This window comes from Hemitrygon akajei, chromosome 6 (assembly GCF_048418815.1).
Source record: "Hemitrygon akajei chromosome 6, sHemAka1.3, whole genome shotgun sequence".
Classification (NCBI taxonomy): domain Eukaryota; kingdom Metazoa; phylum Chordata; class Chondrichthyes; order Myliobatiformes; family Dasyatidae; genus Hemitrygon; species Hemitrygon akajei.
The window spans coordinates 77,915,460-77,937,331 of record NC_133129.1 but is presented as its reverse complement, the minus strand read 5'-3'; the positions used below and the strand labels follow the sequence as shown (position 1 = coordinate 77,937,331).

The window sequence follows — 21,872 nt, the reverse complement described above, 5'->3', positions numbered from 1 at the left end:
AGATGAGATTGGAGGTGTGGGTTGTAGAGGTGCCCTGCCCTATATATATAAAAAAAGACAAAGTCAGGTCACTGACAGAGCCTGCACTTCTCAAGAAAGATCTGTTTATGTGTACCATGCTTCGATCAAAACAACTTTCAGATGACCTCAGAGGAATTGTAGAGATGCATGAGGCTGGAAAAGTCTACAAAATCATTCTAAAAACCTGAGTGTTCATCAGTCCACAGTAGGGAAAATTGTCTCCAAATGGAGGAAATTCAGTACTGTTGCTACTCTCCCTAGGAGTAGGTGTCCTGCAAAGATCACACCAAGAGCACAATGTGTAATGCTGAAGGAAGTGAAAAATAACCCAAGGGTTACGGCAAAAGTCCTGCAGAAATATCTGGAACTTGCTGAAGTCTCTGTTCATGTGTCCACTACAAGAAGAACACTGAACAAGAGTGGTGTTCATAAAAACTTTGCTGCATGTCTGTAGTTTGCAAAAGACCGCCTGGATGTTCCACAATGCTTCTGGGACAATGTTCTGTGAGACAGATGAGACAAAAGTTGTACTTTTTGGCAAAAATGCACATCACTATATTTGGAGGATAAAGGGCATTACACAGCAACACCAAAACTTCATCTCAACTGTAAAGCATGGTGGAAGGAGCATCATGGTTTGCGGCTGTTTTCTGCCTCAGACCCAGGACAGCTTTAATTACTTGAGGGGATAAGGAATTCAAAATTGTATCAAAATATTTTGCAAGAGAATGTCACGGTAGTAGTCTGACCTGAATCTTAATGATCTGAAGCATGAGTAAATTAACAACAGAATGGTTTAAAAAGAAAAAAAAAATTGTGTTTTGGAATGGTCAAGTCAGTGTGTAGACCTTAAACCTGTTGATGCAAAGTATCCTAGAAGTATTGAACTGAAACAGTTTGGAGGAATGGTCTAAAATTCTTCCTCACCTTTGTACAAATCTGATCAGCAGCTATAGGCAAACTTTGGTGGAGGTGATTAAATACAAAGGTGCACAGACTTTTTCCAGTCTGGAATGTGAATGATTAAACTATACATTCGGTTAAGACATGTAAAGTACAATTGTTTGTGTGTTATTAGTTTAAGCAGATTGTGTTCGTCTATTATGGTGACTTAGATGAAGATAAGACCATATCATATGAGTAATTAATGCAGAAAATCAGATAATTGCAAAAGGTTCACAAACTTTTTTTGCAACTGTATATATCACCGTATATACTTATGTATTCTAATAATAAATTTACTTTGAACTTTAAAAATTTCCAGATGACCATATAATTTCAGGCTCTGAGGCTGATGTCCAAGTGCTTTTCAAGAGGGTGAATTCATGAAATGCATCTGGTCCAGATGGTGTACCTGCCTGGAGTATTAATGCAAGTATTCAGTGTCTTGCTTCTGTGGTCTGAGTTTCCTCACTGCTTCAAAAAGGCATTTATTATATGTGTCCAAGGAGAACACGGTGATCTGCATCCTCTGCATTTTGCCTGGTGCCACAACAGGAATGTAGCAGATGCAATTCTATGGCTCTTTATTCTGCTTTAGGGCATCTAAAGAACACAAACTCATACGTCAGGCTCCTGTTCATCATCTACAGCTCGTTGTATAATACATTCATCCCATCAAGCTCCAAGCTCCAAGACCTTGGTCTCTGTACCTCCGTCTGCAACTGGATACTTGATTTCCACATCGGCAGTCCTCAGTCCATGAGGGTTGGCAATAACATCGTACCTTTGCTGTCATCAGCTCAGTAGCACCTCAATGCTGCGTCCTTTCTGTACACAATGACTGTGGCTTCGCACAAAATCCAATATTGTCTTCAAATTTGCCAGTGATGGGGCAGTTGTTGGATGAATCACAGGTGGAGTAGAGTCAGCTTACCGGAGCGAGATGGGAATAGGGTTGAGTGGTGCTGCAGCAGCAGCCTAAAGAATTGATTGTTGACTTAAGGAAGGAGAAGAAAGAAGGGTAAGCATGCACAAGTTTACATTGGGGAATCAACAGTGGAAAGAATCAGCAGCTTTAAATTCCCGGACATTCGCATATCAGATGTCCATCATGTACTTGCAATCATAAATAAAGTGCACCAGCACCTTTAATTTCTTCGGAGGTTGAGGAAGTTTGGCTTATTACTGAAAACTCCATGGGTGTGCTGTTGAAAGTATCCTGACTGGTTGCATCAAGGGCTGATAAGCAATTCAAATGCACCGGAATCTGGAAGGCTGCCTGATAGATCACAAGCAAGTGCCTGCCCATTATACCAGAGGCACAGCATAAAGAAGGTATCATCCATCATCAGTGATCCTCACCATCCAGCAGGAGGTGCAGAAGCCGAAAATCCCACACCAGCAACTTCCTTCAATCATTCGGTTCTTGAGCCAGCCAACAAAACCATAATCATTACTATTTAAGCAACACACTCAAAATGCTGGTAGAACGCAGCAGGCCAGGCAGCATCTATAGGAAGAAGTACAGTTGACGTTTCAGGCCAAGATCCTTCGTCAGGACTAACTGAAAGAAAAGATAGTAAGAGATTTGAAAGTAGGAGGGGGAGGGGGAAATCTGAAATGACAGGAGAAGACAGGAGGGGGTGGGGTAAAGCTAAGAGCTGGAAAGGTGATTGGCAAAAGGGATACAGAGCTGGAGAAGGGAAAGGAGCATGGGACGGGAGGCCTAGGAAGAAAGAAAGGGGGAGGGGGAGCACCAGAGGGAGATGGAGATCAGGCAGAGAGTGATTGTGAGAGGGGCAGAGAGAGAAGAAAAGGGGGGGAATAATAAGGGATGGGGTAAGGAGGGAAGGAGGGGCATTAACGGAAGTTAGAAAAATCAATGTTCATGCAATCAGGTTGGAGGCTACCCAGACGGAATATAAGTTGTTGTTCCTCCAACCTGAGTGTGGCTTCATCTTGCCAGTAGAGGAGGCCATGGATAGACATATCAGAATGGGAATGGGATGTGGAATTAAAATGTGTGGCCACTGGGAGATCCCGCTTTCTCTGGCGGACAGAGCGTAGGTGTTCAGTGAAACGGTCTCCCAGTCTGCGTTGGGTCTCACCAATATATAAAAGGCCGCAGCAGGAGCACCGGACGCAGTATACCACACCATCTGATTCACACGTGAAGTGTCGCCTCACCTGGAAGGACTGTCTGGGGCACTAAATGGTGGTGAGGGAGGAAGTGTAAGGGCAGGTGTAGCACTTGTTCTGCTTACAAGGATAAGTGCCAGGAGGGAGATCAGTGGGAAGGGATGGGGGGGGGGGGGGAACGAATGGACAAGGGAGTTGCGTAGGGAGTGATCCCTGTGGAAAGCAGAAAGGTGGGGAAGGAAAGATGTGCTTGGTAGTGGGATCCCATTGGAGGTGGCGGAAGTTACAGAGAATTATATGTTGGACCCAGAGGCTGGTGGGGTGACATGTGAGGACAAGGGAAACCCTATCCCAAGTGGGGTGGCGGGCGGATGGGGTGAGAGTAGATGTGTGTAAAATGGGGGAGATGCGTTTGAGAGCATAGTTGATGATGGAGAAAGGGAAGCCCCTTTCTTTAAAAAAAAAGACATCTCCTTCGTCCTGGAATGGAAAGCCTCATCCTGAGAGCAGATGTGGCGGAGACGGAGGAATTGCGAGAAGGGGATGGGATTTTTACAAGAGACGGTGTGGGAAGAGAAATAGTCCAGGTAGCTGTGAGAGTCAGTAGGCTTATAGTAGATATCAGTAGATAAGCAGTCTCCAGAGATGGAGACAGAAAGATCAAGAAAGGGGAGGGAGGTGTCGGAAATGGACTAGGTAAATTTGAGGGCAGGGTGAAAGTTGGAGGCAAAGTTAATGAAGTCAGCAAGCGCAGCATGCGTGCAGGAGGCAGCATCAATGCAATCGTCGATGTAGCAAAGGAAACGAGGGAGTTGATGTAGCGAAGGAAAAGTTTGCGTCATTACTGTTTAGCAGCACTCTGACCACTTTGATCACCTTGCACTACAATGGACTGTATTGTTCTAATTGTGATCTTTCTCGTAAAAGTTGTGCATAATTTGTTTTTATGTGAATGCTTCTTTTCTGATACGTTGTGTCTGTGCTGCTGCAAGGAAGTTTTTTATTTCATGTATGAATACATGTACTCTTGCATATGACAATAAATTCAACTTTGACGTTATGGTGTGTATACCTGGGAATGTGGCGTGTGGTGTGTGTACACAGAGCAGTGTAGTGTAGAGTGCGCAGCAGTTTGTAGACACCAGTGGGTGGGTTGCACTTCGCTGCGGGCATACCCACCTCTGGGATTGATGTAGTATGGTAGGTACACCTGGTTAAGGGTTTCTGAAGGCCATTGGCAAGGTACCACATATGAGGATGCTTAACAAGATAAGAACCATGTTATTACAGGAAAGATAATAATATGGATAGAAGATTGGCTGACTGGCAAGAGGCAAAGAGTAGGAATAAAGGGGGCCTTTTCTGGTTGGTTGCCTGTGACTAGTGGTGTCCCCCAGGCTTTGTGTTAGGGGCACTTCATTTCACATATGCGTTGTAATATGAACAAAATTACCAGAGAGACACTGAAGCTAGTGAATACAGTTCATTCAACGAAATAAGATACTTTTTTGATAAAGAGGCCTGATTGACCCAATAGAACATGACATTTTATATGTTAAAGATCAAAGGTAGCGGCAGGACAATTCTATAGTTACAATGTATCTACAATGCTTCCTTTGAATTCCATATACCTTTCATACAAACCAACACACCCTTCATCAGAACCCGAAACGCAGACTGTACACTTTTCTATAGATACTGCCTGGCCTGCTGAGTTCCTCCAGCAGTTTGTGTGTGTTGCTTGGATTTCCAGCATCTGCAGATTTTCCCTTATTTGTGATTGGACTACTTTTCATGCCTCCGTTTTTGTCATCACACTCCAGACATCCAAAATGAATATAATCAGCATTGTCTGGTTTTCAATTAACGGTGTTCACAGCTCCAGGAAACTATTGTCCAGGGCTACGTTTACTCTGCAGTTCATATTTGTTGCTGAAGTTAATGCTTTGCTATATACCCAAACTCCAGAATATACCCCAACAATATGCCAATGATTTGGATGATTGAATTGATGGATGGAGGGGCAGGTAGTGTTGAGTAAGCAGGGATTTTGCAGAAGGACTTGGACAGGTTAGGAGAATGGCAAAGAAGTGGCAGATGGAATATAGTGTAGTGAAGTGTATTGTCATACACTTTGATGGAAGGAATAAAGGTGTAGATTATTTTTAACTGGAGAAAATTAAAGGTGGAAAGGGACTTGGGAGTCTTCATGCAGGATTCCGCAAAGTTTAGCTTACAGAATATGTTGGTGGAAAGGAAGGCAAGTAGAATGTTAGCATTCATTTCAAGAGGACCGGAATATAAAAATAGTGCCTTCTAAGGCATTGGTCTGACTACATTTGGAGTATTAAGCAGTTTTGGCCCCTTCATCTAAGAAAAGATGTGTTAGCTTTGGAGAGGGTCTGGAAGAAGTCATGAGAATGATTCTGGGGATGAAAGGGTTAATGTATGAGGAGTGTTTGATGGCTTTGGGCCTGTACTTGCTGGAGTTTGAAAGAATTGGAGGGTGAAGAGGAATCTCATTGAAATCTATGAAATATTGAAAAGGCCGAGATAGAGTGGATGTTGAGAGGATGTTTTCTATAGTGGGTGCATCTCGGACCAGAGGACACAGCCTTGGTATAGAGGGACATCTATTTAGAACAGAGATGAGGAATTTCTTTAGCTAGAGGGTGGTGAATCTGTGGAAATCATTGCCACAGACAACTGTGGAGGCCAAGTCATGGGTATGTTTAAAGTGGAAGCTGATAAGTTTTTGATTAATCAGGGCAGGAAAATGGGATTGAGAGGGATAACGTGATGGAATGGCGGAGCAGACTCAATGGGTGTTTCATACACTGTGGGTATTAGTCCATGGTGGTAGTTGCAACCAGTATTTGCCCTAGTAGGCACTGGAGCAGGTACGATCAGCTGTAGCTGTGGTGAGCATCAACCCAGGCACATTCAAGTGACATTAGTGTGCAAAGTGGCAAACTGGGATGTGGTCTTAGAGTCCACTGCAGCTGGTAAACTTAGGTATGGTTATAGTGTGCACACTTTATGGGCATATTTTACACCATGGCTGCCACCCTTGTGTACACCTCTACTGGCTCTTCCTGAAGCACAGCAGGTACACCACCTGTGGCTCCAGCACATCTCATCACAAACTTTATCTTGACAATTGTTTAAAAGGAGAATAATATTGTTTTGTAATTATTTTGCATTGTTGTTCTTTATTTCAAACTTTGTCATTGATAGGATGTTGATCTTGCAGCAACTGAGAATGTAATGGTTTTCCTGTATCTAGCTGTGCACCGGATATGTATTGCAATGCCACAGCATTGGAAGGTGGACCTGAATACTTTCCCATGCTCCCCTAGCGTACTTCCCATGGTACACACTACCACAGCTACCTAGTGTAAACTTGTATTATTGTTTTTAAATTATACTTTTTAAAATTTTGCGGAATGAGAGTTAGTGAATAATGAGAGATATTCAGTCCAAATTTAAATATGTAATAATATAGAAGGATTCTCTTGTAGAACTTGTAATAAGATCCTAAAAATTAGTTCTTGTGCACCTGACTTTATTTGATTCAAACCTGGAATTGTGCAGAACCGTAGTTTTCAGGTATTAATGCAGCTTCTTTTGTAATTCTCTATCCAGGCACATTGTGTAACCTCTGTTTGACTTCATCATTTGCACATTTGTCAATGATGGATTGTACTCCAGACTCTGGGTAAGTTCAGTTTTTAGTATGGAAATTCTTATTTCTAATGTATAGTACATATGTTCATCAGTTGTATGTGGCTGTTAATATCTGTGTTAATTTACTATGATTGCACAACTAGTTTGACTTATTTAGCAAAATTGCAGTAGACCAGTTTTCTGAATGGGTATCTTTAAGATAGATTTCAAAGTTTTCCTCTGAGCAAGTTTTTAGTGACCTCTCTAATAATCTCTTCCACAGTGGTCAATTTAAAAGCTCAAAGGTTCAATTATTATCAAAGTATGTATGCAATTATAACTCTGATTTGTCTCCTCAGATAGCCACAGAACAAAGAAAACCATGAAAGTCAGTTCAAAGAAAAACACCAACACCCCCACATAGACAAAAAACAAATTGCGCAGTGACATCAAACCCCCCCACGCAGAAAAATAAATCCTGCCAACGGCAAGAACATTAAACCCCAATACCCGCACAAATGAAAGCTAACAAATCACACCAAATTTGCATAGTAAGGGAATTAAGGGTTATGGGGAAATGGCAGGTAGGTGGAGATAAGTCCATGGCCAGATCAGCCATGATCTTATTGAATGGCATGGCAGTCTTGATGGGCCAGATGGCCTACTCCTGCTCCTATTTCTTATGTTCAAATGGCAACAAGAAAGAAAAGGTGAAAACGCAGAATATAGGTTAAAAAAATATAACTGAAAGAATCCACAGTCCAAACCATAAATCACAGAACTTCGATAACATCCTCTGATAGCATCGAGGCAGTGAGAGACCACTTGAACACAGAGACTTTCCCTCAGGAGCAGCAAGCGATAGGCTGTCATACAAGCAAGTGTGAGATCCTTCACAGCAGCAAGCAAGAGGCAGGTAGTCGGCACTAAACGCTTGCTTGCCTTCTGCATTCACCTCTGTTTCAATCTACTTCGACAGTTTAATGGATGAGAAATGAAGTTGATCACAGGCACGCACCCTATCACTAAGCTTCTTTGGCTCAAGGCCGATCGCCTCCTGGAATTTTCTTGAATACAGCAAAGCGAGAAATCACTCAATCGATCTCCTGGCTGTAAATCACAGGCTCTAACAGTTCCAGAAATACATTTAAAATAAAAAGATGAAGAAGTGAAGTTTTTGTGGGTTATCTGGAAGATAGTGCTTGAAGATGCATTGTTTGCTAGTGCCACTTTGACTGATAAAACTTTGAGGTGTTTTGATATGTGCTGTAAATGGCACATCTTCACTTTCTGTTATCTTAATCAAAAGTTGGGCTTTAATATAAATTATCGGGCCATTTGCTAGAATAGTGCATTCATCTCTTCACTGGCTTTCAATAAAAGTTCAGTAAATTAACATAAACTTGATAATTCAAAAACTTCCATTTTTGAGTTGTTGATCAACACACATGAAATGCTGGAGGAACTCAGCAAGTCAGGCAGCATCTATAGAGCTGAATAAAGAGTCAACGTTGCAGGACGAGACCCATTATCAGGACTGGAATTAGGAGGAGGAAAAATAAATGACCCCTACCAATTCGCAGGTGAAATGTTGTTTCGAAGGTTTGTTTGGAGCCCTGATTGGTGGTGAGGCAGGAGGTGTAGGGACAGGTATAGTACCTGATACACTTGGAGGGGTAAGTGCCAAGTGTAAGATCAGTGGGGAGGGACAAGTGTTCAATGGAGTTATGTGGAGAATGATCCCTCTGAAAGGAGGAGGTGGAAATAAAGGTGTTTCATAGTAGGATCTGGTTAGAGATGGTGGAAGTTATGGAGAATGGTGTGCTGGGTATGGACGCTCATGAGGTGGCGGGTAAGCAGTGTGTACAGCAGTGGGAGGATGGGGTAAGGGCAGATGTGTGGAGAATGGAGATGTGTGTGAGGGCAGCTTCGATGATAGTGCAAGGGAAATCCTGTTCCCCCTTATATATGACTTTTCAGATGTTCTAGAATGGAAAGCCTGATCTCGAGAACAGATGTGACAGAGATGGAGGAACTGGGGGGGGGGGGGGGGGGGGGTGGTATTTTAACATGTGACAGGATGAGAAGGGGTATAGTCAAGATAACTGAGTCAGTAGGTGTAGCCAAGGGTATTCACATGGGCCTCAGCTATGCCTGCCTTTTTGTTGGCTATTTGGAACAGTCCATTTTCCAAGACTTCACTGGTTACACCCAACATTTTGTCTGCTACATTGACAACTGCAATGGCACTATTTCCTGCAATTTCATCAAATTTTCCTCCAACTTTCACCCTGCCCTCAAACTTACTTGCTCCATCTCTGACACTTATCACCCTTTTTTCGAGCTCCCTGTCTCCATCTCTGGAGACAGACCATCTACTGACATTTTCAGCAAATGCATTGACTATAGACTAACATTACTTTTGTGTAGTATTAATCAAACTTTCTAAGTGACTTGTAAGCATTGGAATTTAAATTTTTATTCAGGGAAATATAGAGAATATAGATTTTTATTCAGGGAAATATAGAGAATATAGACCAGTGCAGCACTGGAACAGGCCCTTTGCCCCTTGATGTTGTGTAGAATTAAAATAAAAATTTTACAAAATACTTGTAAAAACGCCATCCCCTTCTCTCAATTCCTCTGCCTCCACCGCATCTGCTGTCGGGATGAGGTTTTTCATTTTAGAACAAAGGAGTTGTCCTCCTTTTTCAAAGAAAGGGGCTTTCCTTCCTCCACCATCATTGCTTCCCTCAACTGCATTTCTTCCATTTCAAGCACATCTGCTCTTATTCCATCATTCTGCCACTCTACCAGGGATAGGGTTCCTCTTGACCTCACCTACCACCCCACCAGCCTCCACGTCCAGCACATAATTCTCCAAAATTTCTGCCATCTCCAGTGGGATCCCACCACCAAACACATCTTTCCGTTCCCCTGCTTTCTGCAGGGATTGCTCCCAACGCTACTTCCTTGTCCATTTGTCCCTCCCCACTAATCTCCCTCCTGGCACTTATCCTTGCAAGCCAAGCAAGTGCTACACCTATCCCTACACCTCCTCCCTCACTACCATTCAGGACTCCAAACAGTCCTTACAGGTGAGGTTATACTTCACCTGTGAGTCTGTTGGGGTCATATACAGTGTTTGATGCTCTGGTGTGGCCTCCTGTATCCTGGTGAGACCCGACATAGATTGGGAGACTGCTTCACCAAGCACCTATGCTCCATCGGCTGCCAACCTGATGGCATGAACATTGATTTATTAAACTTCCAGTAATGCCCTCCATTCCACCCCCTTCACCATTTCCCATTCCTTTTTCCCTCTCACCTTATCTCATTGTCTTCCCATTGACTCCCTCTGGTGCTTCTCTCCCCTTTCTTCCATGGCCTTTTACCAATTTGTCTGTTTTACCAGTTTACTTCCCAGCTCTTTACTTCATCTCTCTCCCTTCAGGTTTCACCAATCACCTTGTGTATCTCCCTCCCCCAACCCCCACCTTTTAAATCTACTCAGCTTTTTTCTCCAGTGCTGCCAAAGGGTTTCAGCCCAAAACGTCAGCTGTACTCTTTTCCGAGATGCATGCTGGCTGGCTGAGTTACTCCAGCATTTTGCGTGTGTTGCTCAGATTTCCAGCATCTGCAGATTCTCTCTTGTTTATGGAACTAGAAAATCTGTCAGTCTAGCACAATGAAAGTCATAAGGGCCACATTTATTGTACATTGTTTGTATTAAAATTTCAAACTTTAACCTTTGCTGAACTCTCCAGGTTTTGGGAGTAGGTCTGGCCACTTTATTGATCAGGAACAGAACAGTTAACCTAATGTTGCTTAAACTATAATTTTTTTCCTATATTGATACAACCACCAAAGTCTAGATTTGACTATACAGCTATTTCTTATTGTGTCAGTGCATTTAGTATACTGAATGTGAATCTTCATACTTTTGTTATATTACCTCTGTAGATGCTCAGGTGCTCCAGGATCACCACACGAAGTAAAACAGGATGGAAGTGAGACATCGAAAGATCATAATATGTACAATGGATCTCAGAAGAATGATAAACCCATTGAGAAGAAAAATGAAGAAGTAAGTAGTATTATCTGAAAGAAACTTTGTCTGCCAGATGTTATACTTACTTCTCAGAGGTGTGATTTGTTAGTGAATGCTTTCCAGTTTCATTTGGGCAAAAATTCCAATGCCATTTAGTTGATAGCCACAAAGCTCAGGGCAGTTCTGTTCTGTAGATTCTTTAAATACTCTAGTCTACACACTTTGCTCAAACCAACCATCTATTTTTGATTCATTACTTCTTAAGCATCAGGTAGGCAAATGGAGTTGCTTTGCTCTTGGAGAATACATTGGGACCATTTTCTTTGTATACAGCTGTATCTTGCATGTTTGTCACTTGTCCCCATGCATGGCTGTTACATAAAGCAATATTCTCACTTTTGATGAATTTGCTGGTCTCAATTTGATGAGAGCATTTGATTGCCTTGACTTGTTGCTTTTGACGGGTGATCATTTTGCTAATTTGTTGTACTTGCCTCCATTTACCCAATACACTGCTTCTGAAGGCATAAAGAATCCAATTAAAGGGTTATTTGGATTATTGCTAGTGTTTGAAAGTTAATCTTCCTGCACACTTATTTTGTGCTCTGCTCTGATCTTAAGTCTTTTCTTTTTAACCCAGTACAACCCACAGAGATAGAAATGGCAAACAGTTAAATGGCATGCTCCCTGTGAAATGTGGGAAATCAAGGAGAAGTTAAGTGTTCCTGGCAATTACACTTGCAGGAGGTATGTCTAGCTGCAGCTCCTCTTAGATTGCATAGACTGGTTGCAGTGGCATTTGGACTCGATGAGGAAGCAGAGAGTGTTAATTCAAAACTATTACACTGCAGGTTTGGGTAGGTAGTTGGGTGACTACCAGGAGGAGAAGCCAAGGAATCTCTTGTACTATTCCCCTCTTTTGCAGGGATACTGTTTTGGAAACTGATAGGTGGGGGTGAGGAAATGGGTAGGAGGGTGGGCTGCTAGAATGGCTTCTCAGAAGAAAGCAATTGCAGCAGCCAGATCAGTGGCACCATGACTGTTTTTTTCAGTTCATGAGGGTAGGTCAAAGTCTAGGGGAGCAGTAGTGATAGGGAAGCTTATCAAGGACACAAATAGGTGTTTCTGTGACTGCTAACAAGACTCCAGGGTGGTCTGTTGCCTCCCTGGTGCTAGGGTTACAAGGATCTTTTGAACTAAATGCAGGATATTCTGCAGAAGGTTGTGGTCCATATCATTGCTAACAACATAGGGAGAGTAGGTTCTGCAAAATGAATATAGGTAGTGAGGCAGAAGGTTACAGAGCAGGACATCTAAGGATGAAATCTGAGAATTACTCCTTGTGCATTGTGGTAGTGAGCATGGAATTGAAAGATAGGCAAATGAATCTGTGACTGAAGAGATTGTGCAGATGGGAAGAATTGCTTGGACCACTGGGATCTTAGGGGACAGGAGAACTGTACAAGAGAGACAGATGGATCTGAGCAGGAGGTATCCAATATCCTTGTAGGGAGAATTGCTAGGCCTACTCAGGTAGGTGTAAACTAGAAACCTGGTGAGGTGAGGGATTATGGGCAGTTGGAGCCAGGTGTGGTAGTAAGAATAGACCAAGAGAAAAGAAACCAGGTGGGTGGGTGTATAAGAATGATGGGCAGGTGGAACCAGCTGGGTGAGTAATGGATCTAGGTAATGATGGAGTAGGTGGGGTGCAGAAGAAAAAGATAAATCAAAAGGGGGCCTTGCTGAACAGTGCTTGACTTGCTGAGTTCCCCCAGCAGTTCTCTTTTGCTCCACACTCCAGCAATTGTAGTCTTTTGCATTTCTAAATGAACTCAGAGCATAGATTGGCACATGGGATATGATATTATACCTATAACAAAAATATGGTTGAGAAATAGGCAGGACTGGCAATTCAGTGAACCAGATATTTATGCTTCATGCATAAAAGATGGAAGTAGGAGAGGAGGGCGAGTTGCAATGCAATTAGGGAGAACATCCTGGCAGTATTTAGGATATCCTGGATGGAATGTTCAGTGAGGTCATGTGGATAGACCTTAGAAGCGAGAAAGGTTCTGTGTGATAGATTGATCAGGAAGGTTGGGGCATATAGGATTGACAGTGAGCTAGTGAGTTTATATCAAATTTGACTTGATGAAGGAAGCAGAAGATGGTGATGGAGGGTTGTTTTTCACGTTAGAGGCCTGTGATTATTGGTGTGCTGCAGGCAATGTGCTGGAATCTTTATTCTTTGTCACAAATATTAATGATTTGGACGAGAACGTAGCAGACATGATCAATAGGTTTGAAGATGACACCAAAGTTGATGGTGCTAAAGGTTCAGTAGTTAGTGAGGAAAGTTGATTAAGGTTTTAAGGATACAGTGAGATAGAGAATAGCAGATGGAAATTAATTTGGACAAATGCAAAGTGATTCATTTTGAGAAGTTAGACCATAAGATATAGGAGTAGAATTAAGCCATTCCAACTTGTCTGATATATTATTCCTTTCAACTCAATTCCCTTGCCTTCTCCCTAAAACCTTTGGCACCCTTACTAATCAAGAACCAATCACCCTCCACTTTAAACGTACCCATTGACTACCTCCACAGCTGTTGAGGAATGAATTCCACTGGTTCTTCACCCTCTACCTAAAGAAATTCCTCCTTATTTCTGTTCTAAAGGGACGTCCTTGTATTCTGATGCTGCCCTTTGGTCTGAGACTCCCCCACTATGGGAAATACACTCCCCAAATTCACCCTATCTAGACCTTTTCAGTATTTGACCACTTTCAATGAGACCCCCCCCCCCCCCCCCAGTTCCCATTCTTCTAAACTGTGGTGAGTACTGGTCCCCAAACCATCAACCGTTCCTCACACATTAACCCTTTCATTCCTGGGATCATTCTCATGAATCTCCTGGAGCCTCTCCAATGCCAGCAGATCATTTCTTAGGTAAGAGGCCCAAAGCTGCTCATAATATTCCAAGTATGGTCTGACTGATGCCTTTTAAATCCTCAGCATTACATCCTTGCTTTAAAATTCTAGCGTTCTTAAAATGAATGCTAACCCTAATGTACCCTAATTGTTTGTGTTATTAGTTTAGGCAGATTGTGTTGTTCTATTATTGTGACTTAGATGACGATCAGACCACGTTTTATGACTAATTAATGCAGAAAACAAGGCAGTTGCAAAGAATTCACAAATTTCTTGCATCTGTACATAATTCCCTGAAAATAGGAACACAGGCTGTGATGAAGAAGGCATGCTTGCCTTCAAAGGCCATGCCACTGAGTACAAGGGTAGGGATGTCATGTTCCAGTTGTATAAAACATTGGTGAAGCTGCCCAAGGAGTATTTTGTGCAGTTCTGGTCAATACACTTTCAGAAGATAGGATTAAACTGGAGGGAGTTCATGTTGCATGAACGGAGGGCTTGAGTTATAAAGAGAGATAGGATAGGCTAGGTTGACTTTCCCTGGAGTGAAGGAAGCTGAGAGATGATGTGACAGAGGTATGGAAACTTATAAAAGGCATCATTATATACTTTACACTTTATTGTCACCAAACAATTGATACTAGAGCATACAATCATCACAGTGATATTTGATTCTGCGCTTCGCGCTCCCTGAAGTAGAAATCGAAGTGAATATAATAAAAATTTAAATTATAAATCATAATTAGAAAATAGAAAAGGGAAAGTAAGGTAGTGCAAGTCAGGTCTGGATATTTGAAAGGTACGGCCCAGATCTGGGTCAGGATCTGTTCAGTCTTATCACAGTTGGAAAGAAGCTGTTCCCAAATCTGACTGTACGAATCTTCATGCTCCTGAACCTTCTTCCGGAGGGAAGAGGGACAAAAAGTGTGTTGGCTGGGTGGGTCCTGTCCTTGATTATCCTGGCAGCACTGTTTTGACAGCGTGCGGTGTAAAGTGAGTCCAAGGATGGAAGATTGGTTTGTGTGATGTGCTGGGCTATGTTCACGATCTTTTGCAGCTTCTTCTGGTCTTGGACAAGACAACTTACATACCAGGTTGTGATGCACCCTAGAAGAATTAGGGTTGATAAGTAGGCCATCAGTTTCCCTTGGTTGAAGTGTTTTAAACCGCAAGACATAGGTTTAAAGTGAGAGAGAAGTTGTTTAAAGGGGATAAAAAACAAAGTGCAATAGGTATCTGGACTAAACTGAGAAGGTGGTGGAGGCAGACACAGTATTACCAGCTGAGAGATATCTGGACTTGTATTTGAATGACGGTATGTGGGAAGATGGGATTAGTAAAACATAGGCAAAATGGTTTACATAGATGTTGTGTGGCAAAGAACTTATTTTTATTTGTTGAACAACTCTGACTCTATTGTTCCTGTAAAACAGGCAACAGCTTCTCTTTTAGCTTCTAACCGCACCATACACTGTATTTTTTTAGAAAGAAATCTCAAGAGGATTAACCAATATAATTTATTTTACTTCCCAATAATGGATTAAATTCAAGTTAATCTTCAAATAAAGCCAGTTCTGCTGTTATAAGACTATTAAGTGGTTCCCTAGTTTGATAAGTTAGACCCTTGACCTCAATCTTTCTCATTATGTTCTTGCACTTTGTTTACCTGCCCTGCACTTCTCTGTGTGACTGTTGCACGTTATTCTGCATTGTTATTATTCAACTTTGTTTTGCCTCAATGTACTTTGTAATGATTTAATCTGAATGAACAGTTTGCAAGGCAAGCTATTGTCCCTAGGTGTGTTAGTTGGTTGGGTCAGATAATTGTTTGATTTCTTAACAATATGGGCAGCCGTAAAGGCTTGGGTTCTGTGGCGTAATAAGAGACTTGAGCCATAATGTGTATTTGATACACTGATGCATTTAAAGAATGAAACAGGTTTTATTTTTGGACTATACAATGTAAAATAAATCTTTTGTAGTTCGGTGTGATATGATGCAAAGAGTTTCCATTATTTCCAAATGTAGTTCAACAGTTACTTTACCTGAAGTTTTCATTTCTGAGATGGTAGCTCAACGTGCAACAGTTACACAGCCCAGTGAGATTTAATGCAACACTGGAAAAGTACTAAAGAGTGTACTCAAGGTAACCATGAAAGTCAGTAGTTTTATAAAAGGTATCGGTAGACAGGTTGTCTCCAGAGATGGAGACAGAGAGAGATTGAGAAAAGGGAGGGAGATGTTAGAAATGTTCCAAGTAAATTTCAGGGCAGGGTGGAAACTGGAGGCAAAGTTGGTGAAATTGACAAGCTCAGCCTAGGTGCATGAAGCAGAACAATGTAGTCCTCAATGTACGGACTCCCATGGTTACTCTCAGTATAACACTTCGAAGCTTTCGGAATGAAGGTTTCCTTTCTTTAACTGTTCTCACTATTATGTGGGTGGACTTTAGAAAATTTCAGTTTTGTTGGTTCCCAAATTTTAATGTGAGCCACAAGGTTTTCTGAGACATTCACAATGACTATCAGGAGGGGAAATGTTCTTTTTGGGTGTGCCCTGAGATTAGAATTCTAAACAGTCCGGAACAGTGTTCAGAATTTCACTGTGTAGATAATTGGCTATTGTTTAAGTGATTATTTAATGCTGATGTGGACAAGATGAAGAATCTCAGTTGACTTAGTTACCATGTTTTGTTGAAATCAGATTGAAAATACATTCTAATTATGTTTTATTTTAACTCACAATGATCAATTGTTTGAGCTTACTGCTTTTATAACAAAATATGGAGGCTTTATAAGGTGCTGGGTAGACTGAATTTGGAATATAGTGAGCAGTTTTGGATCCTTATCAAAGAAAGCATGTGCTGGCATTGGAGAGGGCCCAGACGAGATTCAAGTCAAGTCAAGTCACTTTTATTGTCATTTCGACCATAATTGCTGGTACAGTACATAGTAAAAATGAGATAGTGTTTTTCCAGGACCATGGTGTTACATGACACAGTACAAAAACTAGACTGAATTACGTAAAAATCAACACAGAAAAAAAACTACACTGGACTACAGACCTACCCAGGACTGCATAAAGTGCACAAAACAGAGCAGGCATTACAATAAATAATAAACAAGACAATAGGGCAGTAAGGTGTCAATCCAGGCTCTGGGTATTGAGTCTGATAGCTTGGGGGAAGAAACTGTTACATAGTCTGGTCGTGAGAGCCCGAATGCTTCGGTGCCTTTTCCCAGACGGCAGGAGGGAGAAGAGTTTGTATGAGGGGTGCGTGGGGTCCTTCATAATGCTGTTTGCTTTGCGGATGCAGTGTGTAGTGTAAATGTCCGTAATGGTGGGAAGAGAGACCCCGATGATCTTCTCAGCTGACCTCACTATCCGCTGCAGGGTCTTGCGATCCAAGATGGTGCAATTTCTGAACCAGGCAGTGATGCAGCTGCTCAGGATGCTCTCAATACAACCCCTGTAGGATGTGATGAGGATGGGGGGTGGGAGATGGGAATCATGAGAATGATTCCAGGAATGAAAGGGTTAATGTATGAGGAGCATTTGATGGGTTTGGGTCTGAATTCACTGGAATTTAGAAGAATTGGGGGTGGAAGGGGAATATCATTGAAACCTATCAAATATTGAAAGGCCTAGATAGAGTGGATGCGGACAGGATGTTTCTTATAGTGGGAGAGTCTAGTACTAACTGGCACTGCCTCAGAATTGAAGGCCATCCCTTTTGAACAGAGATGAGGAGGAATTTTTGTGGCCAGAGCGTGGTGACTCTGGAATTCATTGTCACAGACAGCTAGGAGGCAAAGTCATTGGGTATACTTGAAGTGGATATTGTTTGGTTCTTGATTAGTAAGGGTGCCAAATGTTATGGGGAGAAGGAAGGAAAATGGAGTTGAAAAGGATAATAAATCTACCATGATAGAATGGTGGAACAGACTGGGTGGATTGAATGGTCTAATTTTGTTTCTGTGTTATGTTTTAAAAAGGAAAACACTAGACATTTAACTCCAGGTTTTATAATAGTAGTTCAATATTTTTATATTCTTATCAGCAGCATGTGACCAAGAAAAGAGGCTGGCCAAAGGGTAAAAAGCGCAAAAAAAATGTTCCCAATGGTCCCAAAGCTCCACTGACAGGTTACATGCGATTCTTGAATGAACGCCGTGAACAGTTACGGGCACAGCAACCAGATTTACCTTTTCCAGAAATCACCAAGACGTTGGGCAGTGAGTGGAGCAAACTTCCCCTTGAAGACAAGCAGGTTTGGTGATTTGCAGTGTATTATCTGCTTTTTTTTAAATAATGGAAAACTGCTAAGGCACTGTGTCTTTGATTAATCTGAGCAAATTCTTTTGTTAAGTAACAAAAGAGATTAATGAAGGTGGTGTAGCAGCTAAATAAGTGTATGTGCTGATAAAGTAACCCATATTAGTGTTGTTTAAAAGATAGATTTTCTCCAGTCTCATCTGCAATTCACCTCCGCATATCTCGATTCCATTTTGTTCCCTTGGTTCAGTCCCTTCTCACCTACGTCATGACACTTCACATGCTGTCGATCTTCTCAGCGATTTTCAATTCCCTGACCCTAATTCCCTAATTTTCACCATGGATGTCCAGTCCCTGTATACTTCTATCCTCCAAGGGGGCCTTAAAGCTCTCCACTTTTTTCTCGACAACAAACCTGACCAGTTTTTCTCCACTGTCACCCTCCTCTGGCTGCAAAACTGGTCCTCACACTCCTCCCACTTTCTCCAAACTCAAGGTGTGTTGATAGGCACCCACATGGGGTTTCAGCTATGCCTGCCTTTTCATTGGCTACATGAATAGTCCATGTTCTCAGCCATTCTTGATAACGTTCCTCAACTCCAAATGCACTACATTGACAACTGCATTAGTACTGTTTCGTGCACTCATGCTGTGCTTGTCAATTTCATCTAATTTGCCTCCAATTTCCACCTTGCCATAAGTTCACTTGGAACTTTTCTGACACCTCTCTTCTCCTTCTCGATCTGTCTGTCTCCATCTCTGGAGACAAACTGTTTCTAATATCTTTTATAAAACCAGTGACTCCCATGGTGATCTTGACTATATCTCTTCCCACCCTGTCTCCTGTAAAAATGCCATTCCCTTTTCTCAGTTTCTTTGTCTCCATCGGATCTGTTACCTGGATGAGTCATTCCTTTTCAGAATGTAAAGATGTATCCTTCAAAGAACTGGGTTTCTTTTCCTCCATCATTGATGCTGCCCTCATCCGCATCTCCTCTCAGGATCTCAGGAAGTGTCCGCATTTCCTGGACATCTGCGCTCACCCCATCTTCCCACCGTCTTAACGGGTAGAGTTCCTCTTGTCCGCACCTATCATACCATGAGCCTCCATCGAGCACATCATTCTGTGCAACATCTGCCATCTTCCATAGGATACTACCATCAAATACATCTTCACCTCCCTCTCACTCTCTGCTTTCTGCAGGGATTGCTCCCTCTGTGATTCCCTTGTCCATTTGTCCCTCCACACTAATCTTCCACACGGCAAGTGGAAGAATTGCTGAACCTGCCCATTCACCTCTTCCCTCACCTCCAAACAGTGATTTCAGGTAAGGCAACACTGCACCTGCAAATCTGTTGGAATTGTCTACTGTATCCACTGCTCCCGATTTAGCCTCCTGTGCATTGGTGAGACTCGACGTAGATTGGGAGACTGCTTCTCCATCTGCAAAATTCAGGATTACATGGTGGCCAACCATTTCAATTCCTATCACTATTCTATTCAGACAAGTCTGTCCTTGGCTACCCCTGCTGTCACAATGAGGTCACTCTGGTTGGAGAGCAACACCTCATCTCCCATCTGGGTAGCCTCCAATGTATTGACATGAGCATCGACTTCTCAAACATACAATGATTGTTTTTCCCCTTTTCCTCCCCCCTCTTGCCCCACTCCCATTAGTTGGTATTCACCCCCCCCACCCCTTTTTAAATTTACTTTCTCAGGATTTGAATGTCATTTGCAAGACGAGCATTTATTGCCCTTTCTTATCTGCTTCCCAAAAGGTGGGGGGGGGGGGGGTGCGGGTTGAACCACGGCAGTCCTCTTGTGCAGATGTTCCCAAACTGCTGTTGAATGGAGACAGCAACAAAGGATTGCTGTTTTATTTTCATATTAGAGTGGTATGTAACTGGAAGAAGAATCTGCAAGTGGCAGTGTTCTCATGCACCTACTAACTTGAATGTAACAGTATTCAAATTCCCTTTTCAGTGGCCGTTTAAGAGCTGGCCCAGTTGGCATGGGCCTAGAGTTATGTTTAGGTCAGGCTAGGTAAGGATAGTATATTTTCTCCCAGACTGATGTTATTGAACCGGTTTTATGGCAATGCAATAATCCTCATTTTTCTAAATTATTACCTAAATGTAAATTGCAAGCTGCTGAATTTTAATTTGGTTCTGAAATATTAGTTCAAGTACATGAGTCATTATTTAGTTGCTCTACTAGCAGTGAACATATCCAGGATTCTGGCACTGCTTCATTTAAAACTTAATTCTCTTTAAACTTGCCTATCAGAACCCTAGTTCCCTGCTTTCTTTAAATGGGTTTTTCAGGCTTCTTCTAGGTGTTGCCAAATGTTATGGGGTTTTTTCTGAGACATTCAGGAACATTTCAGGGTGTTTAGAAGATTCAAGTGTAGCAGTTCCATCAAAATTTAACTACTCAGTCTTTTCTGATGCCCCTTTAAATTTGAATAATGCAACAATGCATAAGAGTTTACTGAAGAAACCTTCCAATATTTTTCTGGATATACAGAGTTAGGAATACTAAAGGTAGTTACAATATTTTTGTACTGAGTTTTGCAGTAAGCTGATGGTGCTTGTTGTCAATTCCAAAGCCCAAGCTATTACTTTAAGCCATGATTCATTATTCTTAGTCTTTGTAGTCATATATCCAATATGACAAACCAATGAATTACTTTTGATTCTCCCCCTTCCACATTAATTCTTAAAAATATGTATTATTCATTTTTAAGTTCTATCTTGATGAAGCTGAACGGGCAAAGCAACAGTATATAAAAGAACTGCAGGAGTACCAGCGAACTGAAGCTTATAAAATGAGCAAAATTGCCATCCAGGAAAAGAAGCTAAGAAAAGGTAGCCCTGCTTTTTCTTATCATTAATATATGATACTAACAGAAAAATATTTAGTTTAAAAACTGGATTCTTAGCGGCAGATAAAAAATAGATGTTTACCGATTTTGTATCTTTTCATTGCACGTCAGATTGCAAAGAAAATAAATCTAAGGTACAGTAAGACAGGTGGAAATTTTATGGATCAATGCTTTTCCAAAACTTTGTTTTTATCAATTAATTATCATTTATCCTTATTTTAGAAACCGCTCATTCATTGTCAAATGGCATGCATGGTGAGGTAAGAGCTTCTGGAATGCATCTCGGTATCATACTAAAAGTCACAGTTGGATTGTTTTCAAAAAGGCAGTTCAGCTTTAGGTACAAGTCTTTTTTTTATTATAGTTGTGTACTGTGTTTGCAATAAAGTTTGCCTTGAGATTTGCTAAGTTATGTTACAGCCAAATTGCACTTTCAGCAGCTGTTTCCTTGAAATGTACAGTAATTGACAGTGCAGTGAAGGGAAGTGACACCAGGTGGCTCTGTAACACAAGTTCATATCAGGTAGAGGGGAATGGTCCAAACAGCTGCAAGTCTAGGTGTCTCAGCTAATATACAGAAGTGTAATGTTTCATTTAGATTGTTCTGTGAGTCTAAAGACTCGCTAATTAACCATGAAGCTAACTATGAAGTAGCTATAGTAGTACATTGCTAGTGCATGTCCAGTTGAAAATTGCTTTTAGCTGGTGTCGTTACACCGGAAGTATGCAGAAAAATAATGCATAAAAATTCTGTAAGTGGTATAGGCTTCTTTTAGTCAGTCTTGCTTAGCAGTATGAATCAGCAAAATCCAATATTTTTTTAATGACTCACATCTTTAATTCAGCTCACTTTATTTTCTCAGAAGAACAGCGAGCAGCAAGGGAAAATGTCTATGTTTAATATTCCAATTTTTACTGAAGAATTTCTTGATCATAACAAAGGTAGGGAATCAACAAT

At 41.6% G+C, this 21,872-nt stretch overlaps 1 protein-coding gene across 4 annotated transcripts in view; it reads left to right on the top strand.

Annotated features, from left to right (window-relative positions):
• LOC140729174 (SWI/SNF-related matrix-associated actin-dependent regulator of chromatin subfamily E member 1-related-like) overlaps positions 1 to 21,872 on the top strand; it is a 53,253-nt gene that overhangs the window by 4,438 nt on the left and 26,943 nt on the right. Inside the window, exons 2-8 of one of the 4 annotated variants that reach the window (XM_073048643.1) lie at positions 1,286 to 1,392; positions 6,748 to 6,820; positions 10,732 to 10,855; positions 17,812 to 18,021; positions 20,777 to 20,897; positions 21,137 to 21,174; positions 21,778 to 21,856. In XM_073048643.1, the coding sequence (XP_072904744.1) occupies positions 6,795 to 6,820; positions 10,732 to 10,855; positions 17,812 to 18,021; positions 20,777 to 20,897; positions 21,137 to 21,174; positions 21,778 to 21,856 (598 nt within the window). In that variant the 5' untranslated portion in view covers positions 1,286 to 1,392; positions 6,748 to 6,794. The remainder of the gene's footprint in view (positions 1 to 1,285; positions 1,393 to 6,747; positions 6,821 to 10,731; positions 10,856 to 17,811; positions 18,022 to 20,776; positions 20,898 to 21,136; positions 21,175 to 21,777; positions 21,857 to 21,872) is intronic. The other 3 variants (XM_073048645.1, XM_073048644.1, XM_073048642.1) reach the window with 3 other exon arrangements.